This window comes from Laccaria bicolor, genomic scaffold (assembly GCF_000143565.1).
Source record: "Laccaria bicolor S238N-H82 LACBIscaffold_15 genomic scaffold, whole genome shotgun sequence".
NCBI classification, from domain to species: Eukaryota; Fungi; Basidiomycota; class Agaricomycetes; order Agaricales; family Hydnangiaceae; genus Laccaria; species Laccaria bicolor.
Genome location: NW_001889886.1, coordinates 442159 through 459001, shown reverse-complemented (window position 1 = coordinate 459001; position 16843 = coordinate 442159). Strand labels below are relative to the sequence as shown.

Genomic DNA, 16843 nt, shown 5'->3' with positions numbered 1-16843 from the left:
GTAGCCTCAATCCTAACGCAGTTCAGTGTTATGTAGAAGGAAATATCAGGAACGTGGTGGTAGTTATTTGAGTTCCACATTGGTGTTGTTGCAACTTGTGGTCGGTCTCACACCCATAACAGCTTACTGTGCCTTATCGGGAAGCTGGCCACCTTAACTCATTGTCCTAGTTAAGGACTGAGTTTCGAACTATTTGCCATTTTTTTTACATTTTCCGTTAGGTGTACTTCTCATCTTAATGACTACATATATTTTGGAATTTTAAATTGAAATTTGACTTGGTGGTGTTTTTTTTGCGTAAAAAGACCATAAATACGGCCCTGACTGGGAAGCTGGCCACATCCGGTTTGTATTCAAATCGTGTTCGGCTCCTTACGTTTCGTGACAAATACCTATAAATAGAATAACTCCAGAGTAGCAATCCAGCAGCAATATGCCTGTATCGTGATGGATAATGGTCCTCTCAGAACAAAAATTTGCGTAGCTATTTAGAACTATATGTGTATAATTATTGAGAAGTTTCGTAATTTTTGGGTGTGTTTTGACCGACCTTTTCTTTCGAACATTCCTGTGCAAGTAATGTTGGACTTTGGGAAGTCCTGGTGATAGTGCCAGGAGATTGGGGAATAAAAATCAGAAAAAAATAGAGTATAAAAGATGCATTGAATTTAATGACTATTCCCTCAAAAGGTTAGAGTTGGTAATGATTTCTGCAAAAGATCTCCATGATTACTTTCCAGAGGCAACATTTATTATTTAAGAATGTACCCCTTGATGACACTGAAGTTCCAGTCCAATCTCAATTCAAAAATATTGTTAAAAAAGGCTACTAGCTGCTTTACTCTACTTGAGTTTTGACTGTACAAAAATTTGGGTCAAGGACCTATAATTCTGCGCATGCAAAGCTGGCCATGTTGAGGCAGCATCGTGTGAACACGGTAAAAGTGCTATGGCACCTGAATATGAGGAATCATTCGTTCATGGGGTTGATTTAAGGACAATTTTCATTTTTTAGATATTCTCACTCAATTGACCTATTCTCAAGCTTTGCAATGATATAATTTTTTTGATATTTCGTGTAGCACAAGTAGCTGCAGAAAATCAGTGGCCAGCTTCCTGATTACGTACAGTACATAATGACAGCTTTGTGTTTTAATAACCAGTTTACAACCCCACGCGTCCATGCACCCAGCGGAACTCCTAAGAATTGGTCAACTCTGAGTTGGCCACATTCTTGTGACTCAAAGTTTGAGTCAAAGGACCAATTTTCTCTTGTTTTTTTTTTTTTTTTGCAGCGATGGCATGGCCTGGCCGCCTGTCGAAACAATGTCGAAATCCACTCTTTTCAACCCTGCATCGACAGAACTCGTATTCAACTGACGACCACTCGAACCGCATGGGCCCAACAGTATTTTAAAGCAGCCGCAGCCGCCAGCCTGAGAAATCGGTCAGCCTCATCCTTTCTCTTTAGAAGAATTCATTCAATTTTGTGTTTTGAACTAGGCCCTGCTTAGTCTGTACCATCGTCGCGACATCCAGGGTTCCAAGCATCGTCGAACGCGACGGATTCCAACCGGTCAATCCTCCCGACAGCGGTCTCATATCGAAATTAGACACCCCGCCCCCCTTTGTGATCCACAAGACAAACGCCGAGCGCCTCGCAGCTGGTCTCCCTCCTCTCCCACCCGCGCGTTCCCGTACCAGTAAGCTTCCTTTATCTTACATTCGGCGCCAACAGAACTCATTTCTCGAGCAGCTAATCCTCGATCACTGGCAGTTCCATCAAACACCCCAGTAACACGGTGTACGTCGCGTGTCGAAACGTTATAAACACAATCGACTAATTACCCTCTCAGAGTCCAAGGATACATCCAGTTGACAGAGACAAGGACTGGCCCCAACTACGGTTACGTTAGCAAGACTTTGAACAGCGATGGAGAATTCAGAGCGACGCAAGAGCGACGACCGATCAGTACCACGGCTTGATTGTTTCTGTCAATTTGGGTGACATCGAGGATGGACAGTCCAATATTGTCGTCGTTATAAGCATCTCTCACACCAACGATTGCTAAATACCATTAACTTACCTGTGCCTTCTCGTTAGAATGGCGCCTCACCACACATCTACTTTGGCGGTATTGTTGGATGGTCTTCGACCTCATCAGACCTCCAAAGTAGGAGCTCTAAGTAAGTTGATGGCGATTGACTTGATTTTGCTTGACACTGGTGTAATCGTAGCTACGCGTTTCTGGGACAAACCGAGGCCAACCTAATTCACCCGCCGTCAGCATGGCCAATTCCTTCAACGACGCAACTAAACTGTCAAAGGCAATCGAGAGTGCAATTGTAAGTCATGTCCAACGAGACCGGCGTGCTAGAGCTAATCTAATGATCAGCGTCCTAGTGGACGTATGATGTCTTTTCTGGAACGTTCTCTGCGCAATGGGTTAACAATGACCACTCCTTTCCGACTACTTATATCGGATTGCTTAGCGGTAAGCCTTTGCCGAATGCATTTATACTTCAATGTCTTTTCTGATTGATCGCTTCATTAAAGACACATTGATCCTCACTGGCGATGAAGGTGACTTTGCGGCCACCTTCGGGTTTACCGTTTATGTTGTGCGTCTTCCTCTTTTTTTCCTCAGATTGAACTCATGCGACGCACTCATGATCAGACGCTTAACTTTGTTCCCATTAAATGATACTTCTTTATGCGCCACACTTCTCATGCTCTTCCATTGGAAGATTTTCATCCTATACTGCCATTACCCAGACGTAGACGCAATATTCAACGCCTTTCAAAATCCATTCATATGTTTAGCAACTCGATGCATTTATGAGCGCGGATACGCAGATTCCGCTCTCAAATACGATGTGTTTTTGTTTCACAGAAATGTAGGACAAGCACTGGATGAATAAAAAGATTACAGTTGCTCAAAAATGCCAATTAGCGCCTTCATGAGCTGCAATTTTGTAAGAATGCGTGGTTGAAAGAGATCTTAGTTCCCCGTTGTTGCCAGTCCATGGCACACGGCAATATTGTCGAATTCGTACTACTGACAATGACAACTCTGACAACGTTACGATGAAGTATATAGTTGGATTAAATTCTCAGCAAGGTGTGATGAGGCGGTCGCAAAAAGTGGTCAGAAGTCATGCAATGCCTTCCAACGTTGTAGAAATGGGTCCATCAAATTATTTGCTTCGTCTGAAAATTGGCGCCATTCTATTACACTCTGATATCAGGCAACGCGAGTTCGCGTTGAGTATCCACAGCGTGAATAATATCACAGGACGCAACTCACCTATTTCAATTTGGCACCTTTTTGCTTCTCATTTTTATGTCCTGACTACTATTTGTTATTGTTCGTTCTTCATCAGCGTTTGGCGTTTCTGGTTTGTCTATAGGTTCGCGAAACCCAGCAGCCCCTACCCCTCTAAAAAATAGGATGGACAGAAGAGTCCCTTGGGTTTGGAGATATCTCAGCACCAAGACAACGGCGGGAGTGAATTCGAAGCGACGTACCAAGAACCCCAAACGCAAAACAGGTCCACTGAGCAGCTTTGTAGCTTACAATCCCGTCCCTTCCGTGTCTATGAAGGTCGACCCGATTGAAGACGACTGTAGTGGTGGCCACACCCAGAGCTGTGCCCAACTACAGTACATGAGTAAGAGCTAAGCGTAGATCATTTGTCTGTACCTGAGTCATGGTCAAGAACAAAGCACCGGCAACGCTCTGCTCATGAGGCAGCGAAACTTTCGCTATAAATAACGTTCCGGTGGAAAAAACAAAGTCAGCGCCCATCACCGATATTACCGACGCTGGGAACGAGAAGGCCCAGTATGATGCACGGGGGTTAATTAAGGCGAAGAGAAGACAGGCGCCGGAGGTAGCCCCGGTACCAATAGCTGCGAATTTGCGGGATGAGATGTGAAATGCGGCTGACGACGGACGCTCACCAGCGAGGTAGATGACGGGAACGCGCGCAGCCATGATCCCTACGAAAGTGTTGCAGAGTATGCCAGACACTACCATGGGGAGAAATCGGACGACAGATTGCATAACGGACAAAGAAAGGTAGTTTTGATAGTATAGCTATACGAAATCAAATCAGCCTTATGTGAAGTCAACAGGGACAACATGGACGGAAGGAGGAGTAAATACCTGAGCCCAGAAAATCCAAGACAGAAAAGCAGCCCAGTTGACAAACGCAATGATCATCATAGCAGCGAACCTCCCCTCTCCGCGCTTCCACAACGAGGGTTTCATCAAAGGTGGAGGCGTAAATGCTGAATGCACCGCGTTGGGGTCATCTTGCAACTTTTCAAGGTATCGTTCCCATAAGAGGAACAATACCAAGAGAAGAACGCCTAATATGATGAGTGCGATGATATCTGTATAAACACCGCATAAGTTGATCGAACCACGGAGAAATGGCAATTGAGGCATGCGTACATGGCGTGGCCCATTTTTTCGGTGCTAGTTCACCCTCGCTGAGGACGAATACATTGAGCACCAACCCCACAGTGACTAAGAAAGCGCCCAGCCAGTCAATGCGCTTGTCGGCTTCACATGAGGGTACGTCTGGGTCGATGGAGATTAAACCGCCGACGAAGCAGAGGACAGTGAGGCCTGTCATCATGTAGAAAGGGGTACGCCACGTTTGCCTGTTCAATTGATTATTCACATTGAGCGGAGAATTGGAAAGACGCAGGAGAATGGATGTACGCAGTGTACTGTGTGAGAACGCCCCCTACGGTTGTTCCAATGACGCCTCCGAGGGGAGCGCCCGCTGCGAAGGTAGCGAACGCGAATGACCGTGCTCTAGATGGCGGGAAAGCGTCAGCGAGGATTCCAAGCTACGAGTACTTCAGTTATGTGAGAGATGTCTCTTCAATTAGTTGCACGAACTGAGGCGGGTACAATGGCTGCAGAGCCTATCCCCTGGATTCCACGAATGATGTCGAAACTGATGACATCTATCGGCGAGAAGATAAGTTGTCAGAAACTAGGACAGACCGTCTAAGAGCGTACGCCACTAACCATGTTGAAACGCACATGCCAGAGTAAAAATAGCGAGGAAAAGCGATCCACACAGAAAAACTTTTTTCCTCCCATAGAGGTCCGCAACTCGACCGAATACAAGAAGCAGGCAACCCTAATGTGGGACGGTCAGTAGGGCGTCAAGAGCATGGTAGGAGATCTTACAGAACTAAGAGGGTACGCGGACACTAGCCATTGTAGCTCATTTTCTTGCAGGTGGAGTTCCCTCCCAATCGTCGGTAAGGTTATGGATATGGTCGTGGTTCCCGAAATCTGATATCAAAAGCGTAAGCTAGATGACCCTCACAATGGTCCGGGAATGACCCACATTAACTATCATGGCCAAAGTCATGGTGCCGACCAAAAGAACAGAACTGAACACGCTCCTCGCTGGTGGTGTGGGCAGCCGTGAAGACGGATCTGATTTGACGTCCTCTTTTTCAGACAGAGTTCTTTCCAGCTCTCCCGCATTGCTAGTGTCCATCGATTCCTAATCGTGAAGTTTGGATGTCCTGGGTATTAGTTCGAAAAAAGCATCCAGCTGGAGTCTTGCTGGCCCACAAGTGGTGTGTAGGTACTGGTGATGAGATTTCGCAAGGAGGGTGTCGACCTTTTTATTTAACTCTCCACGCTTGCGCTGTGCGGTACCTCGCATAATGATGGGCGGAAATTCGACGGAGAAGCCTTCTAGAAATATGCGAAATTAATACGGTATGTAGGACGCATGCCAACCCTGACCTGAATCACACGTCATCGAGTTCCTTCGGTGTGCCGATCACCCGCTGACGCAGACTCGTACCTTTTTACAAGTCCTAAGTATTTTTATTTTTCCAACTTGCTACTCGTCGGCACGAACAATACTTACTGTTGTCAACTTCATTGGCGATGTAAAATGTAACGGTTTGTCTTTGGAGAAGTGAAACAAGCATCCAGGCGTAAAACTCACGTCCAAAAAGTGCGTTTGGGACGACGCTTGCTAACGCCGGTGAGAGGTAGGGTTTCGACTTAAACACCGCATTTTCTCCATCACGTAGAAGAGGGGGGACGACCTCAACCTGACCATTCGACGGAAGGACTCTTGCGCTGCTTGGGGCCTCTCCCAATATTTTCTTGCAAGACGCGCATTGCGGGATGTTCTGGCTAGCTCAAAAGCTTGATCTTCAATCTCGATCCAAAGTGCCAAAAGATTGATGGAAACGAATGTATTGGATGAGTGGGGATGCTTTTCAATGTGTGTATGAAATGATGCAAAGGTAGAGCAAGAAAATAATTAGTGTGATATAGTTGGATAACTTTTGAAGTGACGAAAGTATCGCCACGTCCAAGCGTCGTCCGAAAGCTCACTCGTTGATCTTGGCGAGAATCTCCGAGTCTTTGAAGAGGAAGTACTCCTGCAAACCGAGAAAAGAGTAAATGGAATGAACCAGCGCGAGACATGGGTTGAACATACCTCCTCCCCAACCTTGATGGAGTTTCCTCCCCATCCAGGTAGCAGCACACGGTCACCGGCCTTCACTTGTGTTGGGATGACTTTGCCATCCTTGTTTGGGGCTCCTGGGCCAACCGCAATGACGGTTGCCTCTGGCAGGGGGTTAGACGTGGCAGACGTGGGCAAGAAGATTCCGGCTGCAGTTTTCTAGGAATCGAAAGAGAAGTCAATATTGTTAACCGCAGTTGCTACAACACTCTTACACACCGTTTCTGGCTTGAAACGCTGGACGAGAACACGGTCGAGGAGGGGAATCAGAGCCTTGATGGATTTGAATGTTGCTTGAGAGGCCTAAAGGGTTAAGAAATGGAGGTTAGCTTATGCTCATGGGAGGAGACTACAAAAATACGAACCATTATAACGCAGAGATGTTGAGCAAATGCAGAAGAGGAACGATGACCTGGAGAGGAAAGTTTGGCTGTGGAATGTTCCCAACACTTTTTTTTTGTTTGGTCCCAAACATCATTGAAACAAGACCCAGCACGTGATTAATTCGCGTGTTCTGAAATTTAAAATACGCGTGCTCGACGCGTGCTAACCGTGTCCTCTGCCAAACACCACAACTAATCAGCTTCCACTAAGGTTCTTTCTTCCGAGGCAAAGAAATGATGCGGCTAAACGCTTTCTTTGGAGCTCGCTTGAGGTATATCACGACCGGCCCCCCAGGTTGGTTCGGCCCTAAGTAAAGCGTAAATTTAAAAATAAAGGAAAGAAGATAAGTACTAGCTGAAAGATCTTTCTAACAGAATTTTAGCAGTGCTTAAGATGGCCACTACGATTACCTATCTGGTAAAGTCTGTGCTTGCCTAGTCTCTTACACAAACCTGCTTTGCTCTCAACGCCGGTTATCAAATGCCTCCAAATGTTGCATAGCCGAGCTCCTGGCCAGTCTGACCGAAGCGACGCCCAACGTTGTGTGCGCTTCGGGCATGAAATACAGCGCGCAATGCCCACCTCTATTGACACAATAAACTAGCTTGAGATTCGAAAGGTCAAATGACACTAGACAATTGACGGCTGCATCGAATGACAAACAGCACTAGTTTGAAACGACTCTCAAGTGCTCACAAAACGGCCTTACCATTTTATTACTTACACGTTTGAAAGCTACCAATTGGTGCCTACCTATCCTTCAAGCTTCTGCTCCGCTTTCCGCCGGGTGTACCTTTCGGCGTATGTCGAACTTGAGCGCAAGCTTGAGCCCCCACAACCTACGGAGGACAAAGCAGACAGGGAGGTGTCCGAGGGTCCCCGCTCCTTCAGACTTTGTTTAAGTATAAATTTATCTACATAGGTACTGATCAATCTTCGAATTTCGAAATAACCCTCCAAGTCAAAACAAAATGTAGATTGTGTTCCCAAAGTTCCATGGTGTCTCATAAGACATTACTAAATATGTACTACGGGAATAAGTATGGTATGTGTAGGTTCGTGAATGTGGATGGTTGACTTAATTCCTCAGTGTTTCTGTCTGGACGTCCGTATTCACTGACTCTTCCTCATCCTCTCCACTATCATGCTCCACATTCCCGCCCTCAACCTTTTCCAATTCCCTCTTCTCCCGTAACAGATGCTCCTGCTTCTGCCACACAAAGTAAAATATCCTCGTCCCGTGGAATTGTGCTGCCGAAAACGCGATGTGCAACACGGGCGTAAGGATCTTGAAGGACAGCGGCCAACGATTCCATAGTTGTCCAAAGAGGTACATCGTCAGAATGGTCTCTGAGATGGTACCGACGAAAGTGGTTACGCAAGCGATTTTGAAGAGATTCGAAAGGAAGACGTGTGACGTGGGATACACACGGTAGAGAATTAGGGCCAAATGGGGCAGAAACTCCGCAACAATGTCGAATGCACCTGAAGGGATGTCGAAAGTCAATCATGGGAATGAGGAGAAGCGAATACTGGATCCCACGCACCCCAGACCGTGCAAAGCACAAACTCGATGCTCGACTCACTGTCCCCATTGATACTGATCGCAATGGCAGCCTGAGCCACAATGATGCTGCCAATATGGTGAGCTACCGACACTGGCGATATTTTGACGCGGTAGGTTAGCTCAAAAATGAACATGCCACTTAGCAATTGGGCGCAAACAAGCAGCAGGTCCCCTAATGTAACAGGGGACCCAGGAGCAAAGGGTGTATGGAAATGGGCTTGGCCAAACGCGACCGAGCCGAAAGGGTATATTCCAACGATGAATATGATCACCTTCGTGGCGCCTGCGATATGGTGGTTGAGGAACCCACGTCGATTCGTGTCATCGAGGTTGGTGTATTTTTCGCCATAGAGCCTCTCAAGGAGAAAGCTCTGGAGGACGTAGAATCGAATTAGAAAGAGAACGATGAGGACGATGGAGAGTATGAGACCACTGTAGGGAGAAAGAATAGATATTTTTGAGACGGGGAAGCCTTTAATATGTTCCGCAATGTAGTCGTGTTGAGGAGCCATAGCGTGAAAGAGCGTCGTCGTGTCTAATAGAGGGTATTTGACGAGGGGAGGAATAGATTCATGAATGGTTGGATGAGAGCCTATGAGAGCAAGGGGAAATTGTGTGACAGTTCAGGTCGCTCAGGTCGCACCATCGCCGCCATTTTAAACGACCCAAAAATAGTGCGATGGGAACCAAAGGCTACCAACGGATACCCTTGATGTTATCAAATTCGTGATTCCTTGATCGGCGCCTGCCTTGGAGATCGGATTCGATTCAGCTTTGCGAGGATTGGAGATACACATATTTTTTGAATACAACGCTGAATTCGTCGCTCAGCGCTCAGAAATGAAGCTGTGAAGCCTGGAGCAATTGTCTGCAGTAAGTTTCACCATGCAGGTTACCTGACAGTTTGTTTGTCCAAACTTGGTGACTGGCGGTATTTGGGTTGCCAAAACAAGTCCAGCCTGTCACAAAAATATCGTTGATCCGACTGATTATTTTTATTGCAATCCTGATTGGCCCTCCATAAATTCCAGCTCGTGCCAGAAGTGCATAACTACAGACCTCGCCTCAGTAGCGCTATGTATACCATATGCGAAGTCAATCAGCTGTGCATCCAGATCTTGAAAGCGAGTAATCGACCAATACTGCGCATCCGGTCTAGGATGAACCCCGTAACCGGGCTGAATTTTGCAAAAGCCACGACCTCAGCACGCTGAAAGCAATTCAATCCTATGAAGACGCGATATTGGCTAACAATCATCGGGCCTAGCCTTATCCCACTTAGGAGTCTATGTGCCTTGTTTTCACAATCAAGAAAGAGGAGACGAACAGAGACGCCAAGGAAAGGTACGGCGAGAAAACAAAAGTCGTTTGGGCGCGCACATGCACCTAGGTCGAAGACGGCGATCGGAACGTTCAGAGAGGGGTAGGACTACGCGCCGACTTGTACCGAAAACTTAAAAGTAAGTACTGGCTGGACCAATTCCATTACGACAAGCGCGGAGCACTGAGCATCGATCCGAATCGAGCCTCAAGGCTATCACAAGTACCACTAGGTACCACTCACTCATTCCCTCTGACGTCGGACCAGAACAAGGTCCGAGAAGAGGAAGCACCGAGCTCAATATTTCACTGCGGTAAGTCAGATATTTATCAAGAAGACAGAGAAGTAAATAAGAAAAATCTGAACATATGGAAGTAACACGCGCACCTGGTATTTTTAGAATGTTCAAACAACATGAGATAAAGTCAGTAGGAGAAAGCTAGCAACAACACGGCTGGAGAAAGCCATTGACAGCAAAGCGGCCATGCGTCTCTGGGGCGTTTTATTGAGCACACCTAACGCTTCCCAATCTCTCTGCACAAAAATGGCGAAACCTTAGACCAAAAGGGGAAAGGCAATTAAAGTGAATTTGAAGTGAATATCAAGCAGACACACCGTCGGGTTCGTCAAATTCTTCCCGCAGCAAACAATGAATCGGTGAGTCGACGCAGCATCGAATCCAAGAGCTCCATGCTGGTCTGCGCAGTAGTGTAGAGTCCTCACGTGAATAAAAAAAGCGAAGATGTTGTGGAGATGTTAATCAAAGAAAAGCGCAGTGTGATTTTACCATGTATAAGTTTCAGAGAACCCAGCCTGGAGATAGAAAACCAAAGGAAGTAAGTAGAAGAAAACGAGAGCAAAATAGTATTAGTTCCCCGACGATTTCCGCAGGGACGATTCTGATAGATGTCACCCAACCAAATTTGCCGAGAATTCCATTACTCGGAGGGTGAGGGGCAGGGACGTGATTTTCAAGAGCGATGAAACCAGCTTGGATCTCAAGGTGAGAGGACTCGATGGGTATATTACGACAGCAAAGTCTGCATCATTTTATCTGAGCGCTCGAAATGACTTCATGGTACGACTCGTACGAGAAACTGACGCGATGACCCTCTCTAGAAGATATCCTAGGAAACTGTGCATTTATGTAAAGGATTGTTATCAGCGCCGAGTCACTGCGTAAGACAAAGAAGATAAGCGATATTAGGTAGACGTACGTACCGGTTGGATGGATGTCTTGCTCAGAAGACCGCGAAGACGAAAGCAAGCCGAGTAACTTGCTGCTTTGCAGAACGAGGCCAGTCTCCAGGGATGGGTGGGTCAAGATGAAGCATAACCAAACTTATTCCCCCTTCCTACTACGGCGAGTAAAGTCAACTGCATTGTTAAAGACCAAGGACAAGCGGGGGGGCGCTGAAGCTGTGGCTGAAACGTGGCTGGCCGGTCATCAGTCCATGCGAGAAAGTGCTTGAAGCTTAGTCTCTCGTAGATAGACTTCGATACAACTTCGATATATGTGAAGTCGTACCTTGGTTCACGATATATGAAGTGCAAGCTGTGGCCTCGCAAATTTCGCTTCTGTAAATGGTTTTAGTGTAAAACTTGATGCATTGCCAGCAGATACTTAGCCTCTGAGTCGAGGTTGGCCGACCGAGGAGAAGGAAGCGATACTTTCATCACGTCACACTGCAAGTCCAATTATTCAATTTATTGAAGGATGGCGCGGGGACACCAACGTTAACCGTAGATGCCACCTCGAAGTCTTCCGCAAAAATGAGATGACTCGACATAGATCTCACGTCATGCGATGTAGAAAATTTTGAGTCGACCCAGGCTCGAACTGAGGACCTTCTGTGCAACTTTAGTGTTAGACAGATGCGATAACCAACTACGCCATCGACCCTGTGATAAGTTGTGTAAAAGGATGCATTTTTACCACCATGGCCAACGTGGGGATCGAACCCACTTTCGCCTTGCACGATGCTCTAACCAGCTCAACTAGTCGGCCGGTGCACCTCTTTCCATTAAAGTTTAGTTTCATCAATGGGTCCACCACCACAAGCACGAGAGATAATTGGAGGAGAATCATTGCCTATTTTTCAAGAAAGTTATTCATATGCTGCATAAGTAAAACCAACTCAAAATTTGAAGGCCCAAAGCACTTCCAAGTTTGTGGCCTGTGAGTATGCAGTAAGTTACAACAAATATAGTTTCGACATATTCTATGATGGTCAGATGTGAGGTAAAAATGAGGCCCACTGGACCTTGGCAAAAGCTCCAAGCGGAAGGGCCCTCAGCGCGGTGAACGATCCGATGAGGAGACCGATGCGTGCGATGATGTAGAGCAGAATTTAAAAAATAAGCCAAATATTCCATAACGTCCCAGAAGAGTTTGAAACGGGTCTCGGCTTCAAGTTCTTTGAGCCAGGAGAGTGCGAACCACACCCACGGAACCACGGCAATTATCACGGAGAAAACTCGGCACAGAATGAGCTCTGCCCGGGATGGGAATGGGAGATTCCAACCAAAGCAATGAATGCTCCCGAATAAAATACCGACTTGGAGAGTCACCATAAATACTGTGAGGTTGTGGAAGGCGTAAAATGCAGGGACGTGTCTTGATCCTTTGTTCACTTCGTCCTGGTTCACCATGTCGTCTATCCTGGACACAATCGCAAAGATGAACAGAACAGCAGGCTTAGCAATTCTGTTGTCAAGAAATGCGAGAATCGGAATATTGTACGGTTCTGTCCTGACAGTAGAGGCAATCAGAGCTTCGCGTGACTCATCGTTTTGAGGGGATTCCCAGTCATGAGCAGTGTGGTCGTCTGCCACTGCGTGTGGAACTTTGAAATATTACTAGACAAAAAAGGGTCAAGTATGTGGGAACGCACTCAGTGGTAGAGAATTCTGCCTTCGCTTCATCTGTTCTCCGAGTTTTGCTGCCAGATTTTAAGCATATTTGCTCAATAAATCAGGCGAGGCAAAGAAAGTTACCTACCATCATGACCAAGGGGCTCTATAAACAATTGTTGGCGTGCTGAGATAGTAAGCCCTCAAGAGGGTGAGACTCACCTTCTGTGGCAAGGTTATTCAGTTCGACTGATGAATGTGGGTCGGACGGCGTTTCTGTGTCTTGTCAGAAGGACTTTACAAAAGAATCGAGCTAGGATTGTACCTTTGGCGATGGGTTCCTTGAACCCAGGGAGGGATTATGATTGGATCGTGGTCTTCCGCCAATATATAAACGGGTACAGGACACTTGACGCCCTGAGGCTTATGCCACCAAAGATAATAGATGATCCCGTTGAGAACAGCAAAGGCGACAGTCGCAAGTTCCAACTCGGTGGTGACAAGGCCTTGCGCTTTTCGGCTGAGGCACTGAGCGACAAACCAAGTGGTTTGAGCGACTGCGATACCCTTGGAAAGACCATCGCCCTGGCTACGGTCTAGGATATCTTTCTCCGTGATGGTGGGGAAGTCGATTCTGCCTTCGCTGAGCAATGAAGCGAAGATCTCCGGAGTTAGGACACCTTGATTTTCATTCCCGTCCATCAGTACGAATCCAACCATCTGCAAAAAATGCCTATGTGTTTTCGTCCATCCCAAACCTAAAAATCTGAGCGATAGATAACTAACGAAACGATTAGTCGTGAAATACGCACCACCGTATCGCTTTCGTAACTTTCGAGCTCCAACCCGTTGCCTCATCGCCCAGCTTACTATTAGTTCAGGAGCGATGATTGCCCAAGCCATGATCTCGGCCCTCCGCAGAACTGGCTGCCACCATTTCTTGTCCGAGCCGGGGATGTTAGGATGAATCGAAACCCAGGTGCACGCAAATATCGTGGTGAGACAGCTTTGGATGATATCCCAAAGCGCTCGTTCGGAAAGACGTTCACATGTTGGTAATAGCGTGTCGGATGCACTGGAAATGGGTAATGGCGAGACTTGAAAAAAAAATCGAGTGAAATAAAGAATAGCGAGCAGGATGGACATGGTCGGATCTGACGACGTGAGAAAGGCAGAAAGCTAGCAGACTGACACCACATTTAGGCGACTTGATTAGTGCACGTTGAGTGAGGCAAGGGAAGGGCGCTGGCAATACTGGCAAGACAAGTGGAGAGATAGTCTTGGCCGCGCCGAGGTACCTCAGCCAAGCCGAAAAGTAATTGGGGTCGAGGCAGGTCGAAGCTTGAAAGAAAGAACCTTCTACAACACTTCTGTGTTCAGGTGTTCTTGGCCATGGCGCCAAGCATTGAAAGTGTCAATACTAAGTAGTAAGGTCGCCAGAGAAATGCGCCATCGCCGCCATAGCCCCAACACCAGGAGACCATATAGATGTAGGGAAGCACAATTAACATCCTTTGGATCATAAGAACATCGACGCTGTTGGGGAGGCTGGGAAGTTGAATGTTGGTTGAATCATGAATGTTGTTGCAATTTAGAATAGTCCCGTGACCTCATAGTCGTTTAGAGGAGGACGTTCCGTATTTCGAGAGTCCGAACTGCCGCCGATCCGCCTGTGCATCATCACGTGCACATAACATATGAGTATTTCACAAACGAAATTGGGCTGAGCACGACGCAACTGCAGGGTAGCTAGCTGCGAAGGTGGCTATAACTAGCTCAAATTCATAATATCTACAGTACACCTGTCTTATGCACAACCAGGACAGTAGTATTTACGTGAGCCAGTCCACCTAACACACTGGACGGCAACAAAATAGAAAGACAGGGAGCCCATTCAGGGGGGGGAGGCCGTTTGTCGAGAAAGAGGGCCGTTTGTCAAGGGAGGAGGCTGTTCGTCGAGAAATGAGAACTTTTGCCATTTGTCGACGGCAGGGGCCGTTTTTGAGGGAGGGAAAGGGCTGTTCATTGAGTTCGTCGAAAGGGGGCCGTTCACCATTTGTCGAGAGAGAGAGGGGACCGTTCGTTGAAAGATGAGGCCGTTCGGCATTTGTCGAGAGGGGAAGGGGGGCCGTTCATCGAAAGGGGAGGCTGTTCGCCCATTCGCCTTTTATCGAGGGTGCCGTTCGTCAAGGGAGGCCATCCGCCATTTGTCGAAGGAGGGGGAGGGGGGCATTCTTCGAGGGAGGAGGCCGTTCACCACTTGTCGAGGGAGGGAGGGAGAGGGGGACCATTTATCGATGGGAGGAGGCCGTTTGTCAATGGGAGGAGCCGTGAGGGGAGGCCACATCCAGCCTCAATGTGGTGGGAGCTTTAGGCTTGGGCTGTATTACCCACTTGGACTCCTTGGACGCTGAGGGACACATCAGCACCTGTTATATGTCAACAGGACATTCACCTATGGCCTTCCTGTGCTACAGTGGGCATCGTACTTAGCACCGAAGTTGCGATAGGCTGGCCAAAATAGGCGAAGAGACGTCAGCGCCATCGTAAGCAATGACTGAGCCGACACCTGAACTAAACGTCGTAACCGTCTGTGGTTGATACAGTTGCTCAACAGCGTCGAGCGGGCAGGTGTTGAAGAGGGCCGTGACCGCGTTTGGCAGAGGTAGGTGTCGTGCGAACTCTGGACAGGCGGACTGGCGGATCGGCGGCAGTTCGGACTCTCGGAATACGGAACATTCTGGTTTAGAAGACCTCCCAAATTTTCGCCAAAACAGTGAGTCGCTGGAACATCGAGATGATATGAACAATGTATCCCGGCAATGGCCAACGTGGGGATCGAACCCAAGACCTTCGCGTTATTAGCACGACGCTCTAACCAACTGAGCTAGTCGGCCGACAAAGAATTGGGGAAGAATGACCATCATCCGCATCATCTTTAACCTCAGAATGACTCAAGTGCTGAACGTGCTCACAGGACAAGAATCAAGGCAGCAGGGCATAACGTAACACTTATGTATTATTACATATACAAGAAAATACAACGCCTTTCACGGAATAAATACGTCCATAACGCGTGGGGGCCAAAAGAAAACGACCACTATAATGAATGAATGCCACGCTGAAAGGCTCTACACCTGAGCATACTTTAAGGGTGAGGCCTTCGATCGGGAATGGGCATTTAAGATCTCTCCCCACGGAGACGGCGGGCGAGTGCGAGGTCCTTGGGTTGACTAAAAAGTTAATTAAATTAGTCAAAGGCAGAGCAAGCATGTGGAGAGAGGTGACGCACATGGTAACACCTATTAGCGGAACCGAGAGGGGTGAGTCAGTCAGCGTCATGAGACGAGCAGCGGAGAGAGGGAGAGAGAGGGACGTCGGGGAAGAACGTACGTTTGGCGTGGATGGCAGCCAAGTTGGTGTCCTCGAACAAAGAGACGAGGTACGCCTCGGCGGCTTCTTGAAGGGCCATCACAGCGGAAGACTGGAACCGCAGGTCGGTCTATCAACGGAAACAGAATTATGAATTAGTTATGAAGCCGATCAACTGCGACGACGATGGAGCGACACGTTGGTGCTGCGCAGCGCAGACCAGTAGTGTGTTCAGGAGGGAGGGTGAGGACGAATCATACCTTGAAATCCTGAGCGATCTCACGAACGAGCCTCTGGAAGGGAAGCTTCCTGATAAGCAGCTCAGTGGACTTCTGGTAACGCCTGATTTCACGGAGAGCGACGGTTCCAGGGCGGAACCTGTGGGGTTTCTTGACACCACCAGTGGCAGTCTGTAAGGTAGGGAGTCATACTTAGTGTATGTTACAAAGACATTCGGCGACGACGGCAGCGCTATCGCCACCGCCACCGACGACGACGAGCACGGTGACAACGATACCTACCTGTGCTGTCTTCCTAGCGGCCTTTGTTGCGAGTTGCTTGCGCGGGGCTTTGCCTGTGGAGCGAGAGGTCCTGATGAGTTGATGGTCAAAAACGGAAAGTGAGACACTAACCTCCGGTGGACTTGCGGGCTGTTTGCTGTCAGCGCCAACGACGACGAGAAAGAGAAGCATGTCAGTGAGCAAGGTGGACGTCGAGAGAGACAGCGAGGAAGCGATCTTACCTTGGTACGGGCCATTGGTGAGCTTGATGCGATATTCGAGTGGTTGTGGTGGTGTGAGGGAGAGGAAGAGGAGGAGGAG

At 47.8% G+C, this 16843-nt stretch overlaps 1 protein-coding gene across 1 annotated transcript; it reads right to left on the bottom strand.

The window, feature by feature from the left end:
* Positions 1 to 1275: 1275 nt before the first annotated feature.
* HTR16203 (histone H3) lies at positions 1276 to 16828 on the bottom strand. Its single transcript, XM_001882041.1, has 8 exons — positions 16765 to 16828; positions 16655 to 16679; positions 16544 to 16596; positions 16283 to 16432; positions 16044 to 16152; positions 15943 to 15952; positions 15653 to 15883; positions 1276 to 1292 (listed from the first exon to the last, which is right to left on the bottom strand). The coding sequence occupies exons 1-7, from the start codon at positions 16777 to 16779 to the stop codon at positions 15832 to 15834; spliced, it is 414 nt and encodes a 137-aa protein (XP_001882076.1). The 5' UTR covers positions 16780 to 16828; the 3' UTR covers positions 1276 to 1292; positions 15653 to 15831.
* Between the last annotated feature and the right edge of the window lie 15 nt (positions 16829 to 16843).